Source organism: Puma concolor, chromosome D1, assembly GCF_028749965.1.
Source record: "Puma concolor isolate L17-30 chromosome D1, mPumCon1.1.hap2, whole genome shotgun sequence".
In the NCBI taxonomy this organism is placed as follows: Eukaryota; Metazoa; Chordata; class Mammalia; order Carnivora; family Felidae; genus Puma; species Puma concolor.
Window position 1 is genome coordinate 46,947,470 of NC_141676.1, and position 16,732 is coordinate 46,964,201.

Sequence of the window (16,732 nt, forward strand, 5' to 3'; positions counted from 1 at the left end):
GCAGGGTGGGGCCAGGGAAAAGCGGGGGGGGGGGGGGGGGATGGGCAAATTCCCCTCAAGTCCTTTTCTTTAGAAAACGGAAAATGGAAGGAATCTAAAGATCAGCCAAAGGAGTGGGACTCCCTGATGAGTTTCTTCTAATGAACTCCTATCCGCAGCAGTGCTGGAAGTGGCCCGTACCATTCTAGGCCTGGGCAGCTGTAGGGGAGAGCTGGATGGGTGCTGGCTCCTGTCTCTATTTTCCCTCTGAGCCAGGGCGGAGACTTAGCTAGTCCTCTGCAGAGCATCCTTGGACCAATGGAGCTCCATGCATTTTTCTGAGAATTTGGATCCTTTGCAGTTTGCCCCACGACTCCCACACATTTGCCTCTCAGTGTCCCAGAGCTCTCACTGCTGCAACGTTCCCATAGGAATGTGGACCCCTGCCAAGCGACCTCGTGAACATTCCATTCATCTCCTTGGCTGGGAGGCCGCAAGGAAGCCAAATTGGTTGGTTGTTTAACCGTTTGGGTCCCAAATTCACCCTGAAATGAATGGTCGAGCTTGTTGGCCTTTTCCAACAATCATGGAGGAAACCAGGGGATAAAACAAAAGAAAGAAGTCGTGCAATTCCAAGATGCTCAAACATGTATAAAATTCCTCTTAGGGAATTGCTGGCTGCGTCTTGCTCTCACTGTTTTGCTTTCTGTTTATTATCTGTTCAGCATGTATTAGACACCTCCTGTGTGCCAAGTGCTCTGCCAGGCCGTGGGGACAGAGTGATGAGATGCAGTCCCATTGAGTGTTTGATCGGAGAAGGTCCGCAGGGACCAGTGGAAAAAGTTAGTCCGACCCAGGTTTGAATCCCAGCTTAGCCTTGTGAGGGTTGTGTAACCTCGGGCAACTTTCCTGAACCCGTTGAGTCAGTGTCCTTGTTTCTAAAATTGAAGACGGTAAAATCTACTTCACAGGATTGCTTTGAAGGGAAAACCAGATGAAATGTGTAAGTGGCTCTAACAGGAGGCTGATACAGAGTAATTGCTCAGCAAATGAGAGCTCTTGTGATTATAACTCTTTGAATTATATAGCTAGTTTGACCATCTTTCTTCGGGCTCGACCCTGAATGTAGTTTTTGAAAAACCAACCATTTTATCATGGTGTATATGGGTAACGCAAGGTACAAAACTCAAGAGCATACAAAAATTACAGAAACTTCTTTCTCTTGACCCTCTGCCCCTGGTTCTTTCCCCTGAGATGATCAGTATGACCAGGATCTTGTATATTTCCAGATTTAACTCTATTTCTTGGAAATTATTTCATAACAACACTTGTACATTTTCGGTGAATCACTTTTTTTGTTTAAATGATATATGCCATTCCGTTGACTGGATGTATCCTAATAGATACATTTGTTTCTAGTCTTTGGCTATGACAACAATGCAGCCAAGTCCATCCTTGTGCCTAGCTTTGACTAAGGATGATAAACCAAAGGGCTCATAAAGCAGTATCCTCTGCCTTGCGACAGATGAGGATGATAAATCAACAGGACATGCAACAGGCTCGTAAGGCCATCTCATTCAAATAAAGTACCTGATTGAACACAGATAATGCTAATCCGATTGGACATATTCTGGATTGACTTCTCAAACTCACTATTTTATTCCTAGAACATTTATACCACTCCCCAAATGCTACCTGTTTGAAAAGTGCGGTCTTCATAAGCATATTACAAGAACAATGGCGTTTGAGTTCAGACAGGACTGTCTTAAAGCCACTGAAAGCCATATATGATACATGGACAAGTTTTTGTTTTTTTTTTTTTTTTTTGGTTGGCACCAATGAGTCAAGGATGCAGATTCCAGACCGCCACTCTAGAAGCAGCTGTTAAGAAGATTCACACTCTAAATTTGCTGCCACAGCTTGAGACAGTGAAATGCATTAAAATGTGCCACATCAGTTAACATGGCTTCAGTGACATGAAGGCTGCCAATTTGGAAGGAGGGCAAATGTTCTCTGGCGGCCATCTTTGCTGATGCTCAGACCTGCACAGGCTGTGTGTGGAGTTGAATCAGAGCGAACCTATATGTGAGGTTCTGGCACAGTCCATGCATAAGTAACTCAGGGATTAGTTTTCCTGGATGGATAATTATTTCTGAATCATGAGAAAGGCACACGTGGAAAGGAGGCTGGGGAATGGAAGTCTTTCTAAGAAGTCTTCCCCCGTCAGAGGCATGGATCCTCATATGAGATCCATGCAAATGAAAACCGGTCCCAGCGGCATCTCGAGCCAAAGAAAATTCTTGGTTGGGGTTGAAAAAATGTCAGATAAATAGTTTTTCCTTGCTTCTCAGCAGGCCCCAGCTATCACTGCAATCCAGATCTGGCCTCTGAGCAGTTCTGGCAGGTTTATCTTGGACCAGCTGCTGTGATGAAATCGCAGTAATTCCAGGTTTCCCTCAAACCCAGACTGAGCCAAAGGCAATCCAGGCTCTTGCATCCGGCTTACTTCATTGCCCTCTCTCCAATCCCTCCTCCACTTTTCAAGCTTCTGTTTTTTTAAAAACTATTTTAATTTTTAAAGACTTTTTCAAGTAATCTCTGCATCCAAGATGGGGCTCAAACCCACAACCCCGAGATTACGAGTTGTGTGTACTACCAATTGAGCCAGCCAGGCACTGATTTTTTTTTTTTAACTGAGATAGGGGTAGTGGAGGAAATTCTTCCGGGGAGCCTGGAAATCTAGAAAGTGTTTATTTCAGGTTAATTCAAGAAAGCTCTGTGGAGCACCAGTGAGTCTGCTTACGTGGGCTATGTGGTGTAATGCCGACTAATAGGGATTGTGTATCTGACAATATGCCAGGCTTCCTACATGAAAGATTCCAGTTAATCCACCAATGGCACTATGAAGCAGGAACTATTATTCCTATTTTGCTAAAGAGGAAATTGGGTCTCAGGAAGGTTGAGTCTCTACCGTAGGATTCATAGCTGGTAAGTAGAAGTGCCTGCATTTGAACCGGGCTATGGCCCGAATCTCAGGCCTCTGCTGGTTCTTGCTATACTACAGAGCTGGCCATGAGCAAGAAGGCTTTAGAGTCCAGGAAAAGAGACTGGGACAAGAAAACATAAGGTGAACTAACAGGAGGAAACTGAGATCCTGGTGAAAGAAGGCAGAGGTAGATGGGTAGAACATGTAGAAAAAAGTGACAGGCTTAGGGAGGGATGGTTATTGCATTTCTTTTTTTGTTTTTAAGTTTATTTATTTATTTTGAGACAGAGAGAGAGAGGGAGGGAGAGAACAGGGGAGGGGCAGAGAGAGAGAGAGAAGGAGAGAGAGCATCCCAAGCAGCCCACTGTCAGCCCGGAGCTCGGCACAGGGATGGACCTCACCAACCATGAGATCATGACCTGAGCTGAAATCAAGAGTCAGACGCTTAACCAACTGAGCTGCCCAGGTGCCCCATGAATTTCTTATAATTTCTTTAAAATAGGCTTCCTGGGCCAGGTGGGGGCTCACTGCCTGACTCCCAAATTCTGGGCTCCCAGGAGGATGGCAGCAGATCTAGTTTAGGGCACGAAGTGTCCTCAACCCAGAGAGGAAGATGGGCCTCTGAGCAGAGCCCACCTCAGCAACATCCAGCAGCTCGTGTTGGTGAAAAGGAGGAGCGTGGGTTCATAGTGGAGCTGTGCTCATGTCCTGAACCACCTGATGCGTCAGGAAGGACACTTCTGAGCACAGCTGGCTAACAAATGTCTTTTAGTTTCACCCGTGGCATCTTAGAACAGGTTCTTTATATCATCCTGAGGCAGCTCCAGAAGGCTGGTGATAACAAAGGTCTGGCATTCAAGATGGAAGAATTGCTGGATTCCAGAAATAACTCCCCAGCGAATCTGACCTGAGGAAAATTCATTATCTAAAAAGTAAAGAGAGAAGAAGCGTCTTACTCCCCTGATGGTGGGTTCTTCCTGGCATAAGTCTCCAGCACAGGGGAAGGAGACATTTTAACCTCTTAATTATTTTGTTGGAAACATAATGTGAGGTGTAAGAAGCCAGAAGAAAATGACAAAACTGCCCAGTTTTGCATCTCCTTGTAGGGGAAGGGCAATCTCCACTGAGTAGAGCAAAATAGACAAGGAGAGACTAATGAAAATAGGTCTTAAAACAACTTTTGAGATCTACCTATCCATATATTGGCTTAACGTGTTATATATATACTATATATTAAATATATATTATATATATATATTATATACATATATATAATATATATTATTGGTAAGCTAGAGCATTCAATTTTTGAGAGGTGCAGAGAATACAATCGGCAGAAAGAAGGTGGTCTTTGACTTAGGTGCACCTGAGTTTCTTCTTGTGTCTGACACCCATGAGCTGTGAGACTTTGGGCAAGTAACTCCTTGTCCCTAAGTGTTCTTTTCTGCCAATTGGGATATAAAAATTATCCTGAGCCCTGGCATGAATGTTATATATTTCCAAATGTCTAGCACATTATGTGTGCTGAGTAAATGTTGGTTGAAAATAATAAGAATAGTACTATTCTTGTACCTGTACTATTAATAAATAGTACTATTTATTAATAATGATAATGATAACTAAAAGCACTACCAGATTGTAGTGCTCAAGGATAGAGACTCTGACTGGATCATCTTTGTATCTCCAGCACACCACAAAGCACTTGGCATGTAGGAGGCAAGCCCTAAACGTTCTTTGGATTAAACTGAGCTGGTTGGTTGAGCACCTACATGTAAAGCATTGTTTTGAATCCTCTTGGGATTATACAAGTGAGTGAGATGCAGGGCAAAGTCCAGCGACAAGGATCCAAGTCACTTCTCAACCTCAGTGGTTTTCACCAGCAAATCAGAGAAAACAGCATTTTCCAAGGGCAGAGAGGGTTGGTGAGCTCCTCTAAGCCCTTCTCTTTTTGCTTGCAGACAGAACCCTGGTTGTACTTAGGGCTCCAAGCCTCCTCTCTATGATTCGGGGGGGGCACAGTCTTCATTCTTCAGGCCAGTGTTTCTGGGCATCTCATTCCCTTTGCCTGTGAGTGGCTTGAGGGTGGTCATGAGGCTCAGTCCTGGCCAAGGAGACATGAGGAAATGTCACTAATGGAGGCCAGGAGAGTTTTATTTGCTTTAAAAAGGAGGAAGAAGAAGACACGTAACACACAAACACCCCTCTCTCACGAAAAACAAAAAAAACAAAAAAACCCCAAAAAACAACACCACCAAAAACCTGTCTGCTATCCACGGGCTATTGCTGAGGCTGCCTGGGAAGCCTGCAAGGGAGACAGCCATTACAAGCCCTTGTGGAGAAAGACCCACCTCCTGAGGGTGACAGAGCTGAATGCGGGAAAGAACCTGGGTCCCCGATGACATCATGGAGCCTCTGAATTAACCAGTGCTGGTTTTCTTGTTCCATAGATGGGTTTTCCTTATGATTTAGTGGCGAATGCCACCTAGATAATCCACTCCATCGCGGCCTTGTTAATGTTGGGCCACCGCACTTCCCCTTCCGGGAAACAGGACGTGTGCGTCCGCCACGAATACCGTGGGAGGGGTTCTTGCCTTGTGTGGGAATGCAGCAGGTCCTTTCAAACTCTGGAATTCTCTGCTCCTGTGCTTTTCAGAGAGGAGCTCTGCAAAGCCACTGCAAGGATTTCTTCAGGGAGAGGAGAGGCAGTGTGGGGAGCTAGCAAGACTTCCTCAGAGAGATGGAGAGGTAGTTTGGGGCACTAGAAAGAGTGCAGGACTTGGAGGCAGGCATCCTGAGTTGGGTGCTTGGTGATTCCATTTCCAGTCGTGCAGCTCTGGCTGAATCACATAACCTCAGTGTTCTTACCTGTAAAATGGGAATAAAGGTAGCCCCTACCTTAGGATAAGGATTAAATGAGGAAACGTCCACGTGCTTTTCAGTGTGAACTCCTATTTATAGATAATTACTTTAAAGAAAAACACAAAGCAAAGAGCAAATGAAAAGCATTTGTTTGCCTTACTGGAAGCAGAGAAATGAAATATAAATACGTCTGTTGGGAAACAAACAATTTGGGGAAAGTGGTGGTCTTTTCCAGGCAAGATTTCATGCTCTTTCCCCTACCAGCTTTTCCAAATAACACAGAGCTTCCCAAGTACTTCTAAAGAACAGCACAGCTGAAAGCAGAGGGGAAAGAGGAGTCCCTTGGACAGTGGCCTGCAGCCCCACTGCCACCAGCTATTAATAGCCTATAAACCCTTGGAGTGGAGCCCTGGTCCCTCCCACTCTACACCAGGACAGCAGAGGGGTCAGAGCACTGCCTGATATGGTCTCAGAATACTGGTGATCCCTGGAATTCTCCCTGTTAGGGAACTTTTCTCCTGCTGGGCTGGGCCTGGCTGGGTTTCCTCTCTCAAAGACCCCAGCCTGAACTGCTAGACAGGTTCACATTCAACAAGCATTAATTGACCCCTTTCTGGGTCCCCAGGCCACACACTAGCTGCCTTGACACACATGATCTCATTGTACTCTCACAGCAATGAGTGAAGCTATTCCGTGGAAAGAGAACCCAGCTCAGAGAGGCGTCATGACCTGTTCAGGGTCATTGAGAAAGGAAATTTGGTGCTAGAACCCAACTCACCTGTCTCCAAGCCAGTGATCTAACATTTGCATTACTGTGATGTCTAGGAGACTTCTGGGTCTTCAACAAGATGATCCAAATCCCCTGGTCATGCTGGCAAGAAGGGTGAGGGGCCTGGGGTTAAAGTAAGCCAGAGAGCAAGGGCAAAGCCAGCCTGGCACCTGGACTCTGTGGGGGGGAGAAGCTGACATGCCCTTTGGCATTTCTGGTGGCTAGGGAGCCATGTCTCAGGGAGCGTGGGACCCCTCTTTCCCTCTCTGCCTGGGCGCACCTGGTCCTATCCCTTCCCCACTTAGTCAACCTTTGAGACTGTCTCTGGTCCCTGAATGTGGGACAAAGAGTCCCTTAGCTTGACATTCGGGGTCCTTCATGACTCAGCTCCTGTTCTTTCAACATTTGCTCCTACTCTGTACTTTCTGTTCCCATTCACACCTATTTACAGGTGCTAGGATAGCATTTTGCGGGCAAGGACTGAGTCTTAAGCCTTTTTAGATCCCCAGATCCTGGCCTGGTATCTGGAGCAGCTGTGACACTCAGGAACTGAAGGAAAAGCTGTCCCTTGTCAACTGGGTCCAGAGAGCTGGAATAGAAGCAATGGGGCATGGGACATGGGGCAAGGAGGCCATAGACCCAGAAAGGTCTAGATTGCCCCTGCTGACTCCTGGGCTGAGTTCCAGAAGTCCTGGGTCCTGGGCCCTCTCCTTTAAGATGTGCTGGGGTTGGGGCGCCTGGGTGGCGCAGTCGGTTAAGCGTCCGACTTCAGCCAGGTCACGATCTCGCGGTCCGTGAGTTCGAGCCCCGCGTCGGGCTCTGGGCTGATGGCTCGGAGCCTGGAGCCTGTTTCCGATTCTGTGTCTCCCTCTCTCTCTGCCCCTTCCCCGTTCATGCTCTGTCTCTCTCTGTCCCAAAAATAAATAAACGTTGAAAAAAAAAATTTTAAAAAGATGTGCTGGGGCCTGGAACCTTGGTGCTGTTGAAGGCTTTGGGTCCAGGCTGCTTCCAGAAGGAGTCCTTCTCTAAGGAGTTGGACACAGATATTAGGCTTGAGTGTCAGTCTTCCTGGGTGTGGATGGCCATGCATCCTATGGAAGAACGATACCATGAACATTTCTTGAGTGCTGGAAAGGAGCCAGGAATTGTTCTGGCAGCTGGTGTCCTAAGAAGCACTCCCAGAGAGGAACCAACCTACCTCAGATGTCTTTTTTCCCAACAAAGAGTAGGAAGTGGGGGCTGCTGCACTTAGCCTATCGTGAGAATAGTATCATCAAGCTTACAGATAGAGTCTACCTACTTGGCTCCCCTCACCACAAATACCCGGAGCTCTTCGAAGGGTAACAGAAAGGTTTGCTGAGAAGGACTGGTCCCACATTGTGCAGTGAGAACTGCACCCAGTTAGTGATTCTTTCTAGAACACCAGACTCAGGCAGGTTACACTCCTTTTAGCTCCTGTAATCCCAAGCCTTGGACCATACTCCTGATCACTGAGATGCCCCTTCTGTAGACGTGCAGTGGTTCGGTTTGCTATGGGAACAGTCTTGGGGGAATTAGTTACCATGGAGGTCACTTCTGTCTAATCCGTTTGCCCCACTGGTACCACCCCAAATCCCCAAGTGACTTTTCTCTCCGTGACCATGGCTCTTAGAGTTTGGGGGCCTGGATGTCTATGTTCTCAGTTCCAATCAGCGTGTGCTCCCTCCTGCTCCAAGTTGGGCAAGAGTTAGCTCTTTGATGGGGTCTTTGATAGGAGGAGTCACTTCTTCACTGTGGCTTCTCTGCAGCAGCTGTCTTGGGGACAGCTGCAAGCAATGGCAAGCAATGGTTCGATCATGCCACACGCTTGGGTACGTACGCTCTCCTGTGTTCCATGTGCTCTTTCTTTCTTCTGCTTTTTTTTTTTTTTTAAATTGTATTTGTTTATTTGGAGAGAGAGAGAGCCAGAGTGGGGGAGGAGCAGAGACTGAGGGGGAGAGAGAGAATCCCAAACAGGCTCCACACTGTCAGTTCAGAGCCCAACATAGGGCTTGAATTCATGAACCCCGAGATCATGACCTGAGCTGAAATCAAAGGTCAGACGCTTAACCGACCAAGCCACCCAGGAACCCCCTCCTTCCTGCCCACACCCCCCAGCAATGTGCTCTGTCTGACTCCTCTGGGAGACTATTACCACTTATTCTGCAGATGAGAGAAGAGAGAAGGAGATTCAGGGAGAAGCCACAACTAGTAGGAGAGTTGGAACTGAACCCAGAACTGCAGGCTCTGTCCAGGGCTGCTGCTTCGGTACCCACATGCCTCATTCAACTAATGGGCTGGCACCTCGCCCAGAGGAGGGCATGTGCTCAGGGCTTTACCTTCCATGCCTGTCCTAAGCACCAGGGTACCTGGAAGCCACTGGATGTCCTTTGAAGACACATGCGTTCACTGAGACATGATGAGCCAGCTGCCAGGGGGACCCAGGGCTTTGGCTGGTACGTGCTTTGGACCACGGACAGTCCTGTTCCACCCGAGGCTGAGTCATCTGTGGACAGTCACATGGGTCACTCCATGGTCTCATGTTACTTGTCTTCCAGCATTTCTGGGTTTCTTGGGGACCTTCCCAGACCTCCTTTGGGGGGACTGGTTTCATGGGCAACCTGCTTCCTGAGACATACTGAGCTTACTTGCTTTTTCACTTTTATTTCCACCACGCCTCACTACGGCTGTGCTGCTTCCTCCCATGTCCTGTGTCCCTAAGAAAGGAAAGAGCCCCTATTTCATGAGAATGCATTGTATGCCAGGCATGGTGACATATCATCTCTTTGAATTCAATCCTTATAACAAGCCTGTGAGAGTGTATTCCCATTTGTACAGTTCAGGATAGTTAGAAGGATTTAGTACCTTTCCTTCTACGGCTAGTAAGTGGCAAAGTCAGAATTTGAACCTGGCCTTTTCACCACACCTATACTTTTGCGTATACCATCTCCTGAGGACATTGGTTCCAACCGTAGTGGCTACTTAAGCTCCAACTCAAGCTTGAACTCTGTTGTGGCTCCAGACTGGCTCTACTGAGCTTCCCCAGACTTTTCTCTTCTGCCGCACGTGCTCTGCTCAGAGATTCTCAGTACTACTGATTTTATTTGCTGAGATTCCTAGGCTCTGAGAGCTGAAAGCGACTTCAGAAGTCACCCAGTCCCCCTCCCCTGGAGCTTGAACCTCCTGCCGGATCCTCACAGCTTCCTTGGAGGTAAGCAGGATAGGTATCTTTTCCTACTTTTTGGGGTAAGAACCTGTTTTCCCAGAGTGTGTTTGGCTGTTTTCTGTCTGCCCCTGCGGGCCTGCTTTCAGACTTTGTCTCTCCTTCTCTGTGCCCTCAGGAAGCTGCTGGGCCCCCCTGGCCTCTGGGCAAGAGACTGCAGGGCTGGAGGAGAAAGGAGGGTGTTCACGCTCCCCTGCTTCCTCCCTGCCTGGCCTCAGTTTGGCGGTAGTGAGTAGACTCCTTCACCAAAAGCCACAGCTCCTGTCCAGTGGCCCTTCCTTGTAGTTATAGATCTTGTTGGGTCCCCACAAGACCCCTCTGCCCCTGGCCCTGGCATGGTACCCGTTGCCCAGTGCGGCTGGACTCCAGTGCATCACCACCCTCAGCCCTGCCCCCAACTTTGAAAACCATTCCTTCATTAAATTCTCATGCACAGTCCCATTGTTCATCTTTCTCACTCATTGGAGTGGTCCATCCATTTCCTGCAGGGGCTCACCTGAGACAGAGGTGAAGTGACCCACCCAAGGTCTCTTGGCAACTGAGCGGCGGAGCTGGCTTTTGAACAGGAGTCACAGGACTCCTGGGCCAGTCCCGCCCCCTAGCCTGGACCCTTCTGTCCAAGACTGAGCACAGGTCTCCTGCACTCACTCCTGGGGTACACCGTTGCCTACCCTGGGTCACTTTTTGGGGACTACTCTTGGCTCTTCTCAGGTCCACCCCACCTGCACCTTGTCTGAGCTTCAGAAGCCACAGTGCTACCTGCCTCAGACCACCCTTTGTGGTTGGGCTACTGATCCCCAGAGCTCTGCCATCATCCACAGTGGCAAAGTTCTGGGAGCTCTATCCCCTTGAGGAGGACCACAAGCCGTGGCCGTGCTTTGGAGCAGAGATACTGACATCCCTTACTCCTGACTCCGACAGAAGGGAGCCCGGGCTGGGCGCGATGTCAGAACCACAGGTGGGCAGGTTGGACTCATGAGCAGCAATAATTCTGCTGGGAAAATAAGAGTGCCAGGAAAGGAAACTGAGGCAGAACGCTGGTGTGTTGGGGGAATGGCGATAGGCCAGTGCTCAGACTCCCAGCCTTTTAAGCCTCAGCCACTAGGTGTGAATAAAGTAATATCACTGGGGCACCGAGGGTCTCCTGGGGGCCCAGGGCCTGAGGAGGCTGAACTTGCGGGTAGCGGCCTCATTGCCTGAGGTGCACAGGACCCAGGGATGTGCTTACACATGCGGGAGCGGAGCAGAAGCCCACAGGGCCTGGTAGGCCTGCCCTCCTGGTTTCCTGCCCATTTCCCTTGTTCCCCTGTGCAGAGGTAATCCCTCTCTTCTCTCCCCCGGCTGGTAGACCACGAGGCTTTTCTATTCATATCTTCCTCATCCTGTGTCATCCTGGGAGGATCCTACGGCCTCCTCAACGAGCCACGTCCTGAGCCGCAACAATTCCAGCTTCATCTAGTATAGAGAGCATGGGTGTGACCTATTTCTGTCCCCTTTGGGGACATCCCTGGGGACCCGCTGGGCACTTGGCTTAAATCCCGACTCCACGCTCTGGCCCCCCTGGGCTGGAATGGCAGCTGGCGGGGCTGCCCCAAGGAATGAGCGGAACTTGACCTGCAGGGGAGGGGCTCGGCACACGGGCCACATTTAGCCCAGGACCCGTGTAGGCCCCATGACTGTGTCACAAACCACCCAGAGACCCCGGGTGCCCACAGGAGCTAGAGGTCATGTGGCTAGAAAGATCACGGGCTCGAGAGTGGCACAGACCCGGGCTGGGATTTGCCTCCGTCACCACTGAGCTGCGCAACCTTGAGCAACTCAGTTACGACATCTGTGAAACGCGAAGCCGCTAACCCCTCCCTCATAGATGCGGAGAAACGCTTGCATACAGAGTGGGTAGCAAGCATGTTAGCAACTCCACAGAAGTGGAAGGCCGTGAGGTCAAAGGCCCCTGGGGCCGGCTTAGCCACCAGCCAGCTCTGTGGGTGGCCCTGGGCTGGCTGTCCACCGGCGAGCTGGCAGGGCTGGATGCGGTGATTTTCCCGTGCCGTGGGCATCTAGACCCCGTGAATCTTCCTTCCATGTTCCCGCTGCAGCAGGCCGCGGTCCTGGGCTGCGGGCTTGGAGATGCCGGGTGGGCCGTGGGAGGCAGACGTGACGGCCGGAGCGCCTGTGAGGGAATGAGCTCTACCTTCCGGGAGCACAGATCGCAGGACCAACAGCCATGAGGGTCAACACCTGGGAGTTGGCAGCAGTTTTGGTGGAGGGAGGAGAGAAGCCAGCCTGCCGGGGCCGGCCAGAGGGACTCCACCCTCCCACCGGAGCACCGCCGAGATGAGAGATGCCCCGGATGGAAGCTAAGTACCGGTTGTTGTGTCCTGGGTTGGGGGGGAGGGGGCTGAGACTCGGACCGGCAGCTTCCTTGGCAGTGGGAACGACTGTGGGGGGTGGGGAGCAGGGGAGAATGAGTGCGGGTCCTGAGGGGCATCGGAGTGGGTGCCACAGCACCTGCAGCAACAGCCCTCCCTTCTCCCGGACGTGTCTAGAGGAGAGGCTCGGTCTGCTGGCTTCGTGGACCCCGGGCTGGCCGGGCCTGGCCTTCCCCAGTAGAGGAGAATCGGTGTCTGTCCCTGAACACTCGCCCTCAGCTGCCAGAAATTCTGAAGGCAAAAGCTGAGGAATTCGAAGCATTTATGACTTAGCAGGATTGTTCCCAAACTGCAGGCGTCTCTAAAGAAGCTTTCTGGATTTCATTGTGGTTGCTTCTCAGCTCTTAGATCCTGGCCAAGGACTCCCTGGGTCTCACTTTTCAGGGCTGCCCTCTGGCTGCAGGGTCATGGCCTCCATGAGGTTGGCTGCCTAACACATGGGTATTTGCAAACCTTGCTGCCTTCCTGAAGGGAAAAAGCATAGAAACTGGAGTCGGATGGTTCTAGCCCTTTCTAGAGGGTCATCTTGGTCACATCTCGGGTTTTTTGCTCATTTTTCACATGGCTTGCCACCCCTGAGAACCTAGGGTAGTGGCTTGTCTAGAGGAGAAAAACCTATCTGAGCAGAGTAACACGCGTGCTTTTTCCTAGTAACTGTTTCTGTTGAGTTTGAACGGTAGCTACTCTCTTCTTACAGATTCTGCCTCTGGTCTTTAACCCCAGGTGCAGCTAATTGGCCCAGGGGTGGGCGTCTGACCCACACAGAGCCAGTGATTAGCATTCAGGCACGGGTTTGGAGCCCTGCATTGGTGTCCTAAGCTATAAATTCTGTCCACAATGGCAAATAGCTTTCCTTTCCATACTCCTACTTCCCTCCCACTCCACTGCAGACATCACTGGCCGGGGAAGAGTGCGGGATTGATTAGTAATGTCTGCCACAGGTGTGTGAGGAGCAGAGTAAGCATGCTGCTGTTTGCCAGCCCTGGTCCTAGCAGTAAGAATTCATATTTAAGGTGGAACACTCAGCTTTACCCAATGTCCACAGCAACACTACCGTTCAGTCCCCCTGACCAGCACCGGGTGATGCAATGGGCCTGCTCAGACTGGGATGGTTACTAACGTAGTTGGAGCACAGCTTCAAGCCCGAAGAGGGTGAGGTGGGAAGGAGACACTTGAGTCAGGCAAGCAGAACCGAGCCTCATCCTTAACATGTTACAAACCCCCCCCCCTGCCGCCCCCATATCTCACTACAAAGAACGAGGCTCAGAGAGGTAAAGTGACTTGCCCAATAGCACACAGCTAGAGAGCGCCAGGCCTTGATCCCGGGTGCTGTGCTCTAACTAGAAGTTCCCAGGGGTTCTGGCTGTACCTATTTATTTTTTAATGTTTATTTATTGAGAGAAAAAAAACGCAAATGGGGCAGGGGCGGAGAGAGAGGAGAACAGGATCTGAAGCAGGCTCTGTGCTGAGAACCGAGATCCCAATGTGGGGCTCGAACTCCCGAACCGTGAGATCATGACCTGAGCCGAAGTCAGACGCCAGGCGCCCCTGGCTGTACCTAAACTATGTGCTTGTGCACTCCTGTTTGGGTCTCTCCTGGGTCCGTGTAACTTGACTCCCTGACACTTCGGGATAATGTAAAAGAAGGTCTGCTAGATGGCCTGCTTGCTTTTCCCTGGAGTTCCATTTTGAAATACTTCACGGAGTTATTGTCAATGTTCATCGGTGCGTTATTGTAAATATGCATCAAAACAGCGTTCGTGCAGAGGCCTGTGTGAGTAATCCTGGCTGTGAGTGGAAGAAGCAGAAACTTTCAGTGGAGTCCGTTCACACACGAGCACAGGCGATGCCAACAGAATTATGTGCTCTCTGCAGGGTGGCCAGGCTGGGCCTGGACTGTGGGCCAGGATGGCCGTCACCACGTTTCTTTAGTTCACTGCCACTGGGCCCGTAGATATGCCCCGAAGCAGATGCCAGAGCCATCCCCTGGCCGCAGGGTGGGGGCGGGTAGGGAAGGAAGATTGGAAAGGGTGGCGGGAGGGATCGCAGGCCGCCCTGGAAAGGCGTGGTTATTAAAGACCCAGCGTCTAGTTGGAGGACCTGGGCACTTTGATGGTGGCGCCCTCCTCCTGGCTCTTTTGATCAGCTCCCAGGCCTGAGCTCCTGCCTCAACCCCTGCCCTGTGGTTCCCTCCCATGGGGCTCCAAGGCTTTCTGCTCAGCCCCCTCTGTGAATGATGCCACTCCCTCTGATCTCAAGCCTCGCTTCCTGCCCGGGCTCAGCCCTACCTGCTGGAGTCCTCCTGCCTGAACTGTTTTCCAGCCTGTGTGAGCCTCACCTGTGAGACCTCAGCAGTTCTGGCTGCTTCTCCGGGCACAGCAGCGCTCAGCCTCCCTAGCCCTCAGGCTCTTTTCCTCCCTCCAGACTCAGCCTGTCTCCTGCTTTCTGCCCAGACTGGGACAGTCCCCCTAAATCCCTACTCCAGGGCAAAAGCAGGCCACTTCTTTGCTGGAGAAAAAGCGAGACTCCCTCAGCCATTAACACCTGTGCCCCTTCCCAGAGCACCCCAAATAACCAAGTGCTTGGCAAGAAAAGACAACAGAACGGACCTTCAAAAGAACACCTTTGGAGTTTTGTTCCATCTTTCTTGATTCAACTTCAGAGTTTCCTATTAAGGAAAGCTTCACCATTCCCCCTCTGCCAACCAACTAACTAGATAAATACATAAAATAAAGTCAAGAAGAAACACAGTATTTGAGATGTTAAAAGGAACACAGTTGGAGTTAAACCCCATCGATAACTGCTCTTGACCCGTTTCTAGCCTGTGTGGCCCCGAGAAACTGGGATTATAGGAACACGGAGACAGCAGGGAATTGTGGGGAGAATGAAGATTTCAGAGTCAGAGCTGGTTTTGAGTCCTGGCTAGTGAGCCTTTTAGAACCTCTGTTTTCTCCTCTGTCAAATAGGGATAAAAATAGCACCTACATGAGAGTAGCTGCTGAGTTCTCTGCAAAAGCCAATGATGTGCCTAACACATGGTTGGAGGCCACAAGGGTTTGTCTACAGTCTTTCCTTGACTTCTGGGGCTCATCTCTGAATCAAAGCCTCTTGACCAGGAAGGGGCTTGGAGCTGAGCTTTCCTGAGTGGGAGCATCTGTCCCTGGGCAACACCCTCAGCTTTGGCAAAATGTGGGTTCTACCTGGCACACCCAGACGGGGTCTGATCCCAGAGACGAGGGGATTAGCAGGATCCCAGCAGGGACTGCAGTTGGAGGGGGTCAAGCAGAGCAGAAGCGTGGGTTCCGTGTGGGGTCTAAACCGGGGGCCAGGGGAAAGGAGCAGGGCTTGGAAGTCACTAGACTGTACACACACGGGGATGAGGGCATGCCTGTTTTGTTCTCTGCGGTATTGTGTACCTAGCACAGTGTCCGGCACTGTCTTTCTTGAACAAATGAAGAATAAATGAATGACAACCTTATCAGTCGGAGCCTGGTTGCTTCAGGAATTCCTTTTCAAAACAAGGCAAAGGAGACCAGCTGCTGGCAGGAAGCAGAGGGCCTCTGGCAAGCAGACGGGTCTGTCTGGATGCAAAGCGTTAGTGATTGGTCAGGCAGCGTGGAACTGGATTCTAGCAGGTTCTATGGGCAGGCAAAGAAATTCTGGTCTCCGGATGATGGAAACCATGGAGGGTACTGAGGAAGATCTGGTGAATTCAAGACGTTAGAACTTGAACTCTAGAGCCAGACTGCCCAGAGCCCAGTTCTGTCACCCACGAGGCATATGACCTGTATCAAGTATGGAACCTCTGTGCCTTTACTTTTTCCTTTATAAAACAAGGATGGTAATAGTATGTCACAGGCTTGTTGAGAGGATTCAATGAGATTATTTGTAGGAAGTCCACACTAAGTGCTCGGTAAGCACTGCTGTTGGGACTATTTGAGAGGAGTGGGAGATTATCGGAGCTGTGTTTCAAGAGAGTGAAGCAGGGAACAGGTGCAGGATGGATTATCCCAAAGCGAATCTAGTTAAGAGGTCATTGCAATATCCAGGCATGAGAGGATAGGGCCTAAATTAGGGGAATGATTGGGGCCTGAAGCGGAGATCAGTGCAAAACAGGTGGTTCATGAAGAAGCAGTCAACAGAACTGATTGGCTGTGGTGGAGGGGAAGGTCAGAGGAGGGGGGAGGAGAAAACTCAGAACTCCTTTGTGCCTCTGAGAGCGAGGGTGCCTGGGTAGGAGATGGCACCCCCAGGGGGGACGACGGACGTCTAAAGAAGGAGCAGGTATGGAGGATAAAAATTCAGCGTGGGCATGCTAAGTTGCACTTGGGGTAGCCCAGTCATGGGGCAATGTGAAGCTGGAAGTGCCCAACGAGCTGGGTGAGATACTGGGGCTGGGGGGAGAGCAGGCCATCACGGAAGCTGGGCAGAGACCTAAGAAGTGTGGAGGATGCACCTAGGTGGCGTTC

At 50.4% G+C, this 16,732-nt stretch overlaps 1 protein-coding gene and 2 long non-coding RNA genes across 6 annotated transcripts in view; 1 reads left to right on the forward strand and 2 right to left on the reverse strand.

Annotated features, from left to right (window-relative positions):
- Window positions 1–3,716: 3,716 nt before the first annotated feature.
- On the reverse strand, window positions 3,717–7,320 carry LOC147576648 (uncharacterized). Of its 3 annotated transcripts, XR_015241000.1 has the most exons (4): window positions 6,603–7,320; window positions 5,314–5,830; window positions 4,735–5,122; window positions 3,717–3,890 (listed from the first exon to the last, which is right to left on the reverse strand). It is a non-coding gene; the product is annotated as an uncharacterized LOC147576648 (long non-coding RNA). The 3 variants fall into 3 exon arrangements; XR_015241001.1 differs by having other exon boundaries at window positions 4,735–5,066; window positions 5,314–7,320; XR_015240999.1 differs by having other exon boundaries at window positions 5,314–7,320.
- Window positions 7,321–7,597: 277 nt separating this feature from the next.
- Window positions 7,598–16,732, reverse strand: part of PARVA (parvin alpha) — a 189,393-nt gene continuing 180,258 nt past the window's right edge. The window contains exon 13 of the mRNA XM_086677953.1: window positions 7,598–7,684. Within this exon, the coding sequence (XP_086534079.1) occupies window positions 7,653–7,684 (32 nt within the window). The 3' untranslated portion in view covers window positions 7,598–7,652. The remainder of the gene's footprint in view (window positions 7,685–16,732) is intronic.
- The window catches only part of LOC147576649 (uncharacterized), an 85,809-nt gene continuing 80,476 nt past the window's right edge, over window positions 11,400–16,732 (forward strand). Inside the window, exon 1 of one of the 2 annotated variants that reach the window (XR_015241004.1) lies at window positions 11,400–16,547. This is a non-coding gene — a long non-coding RNA (uncharacterized LOC147576649). The remainder of the gene's footprint in view (window positions 16,548–16,732) is intronic. The other variant, XR_015241003.1, reaches the window with a different exon arrangement.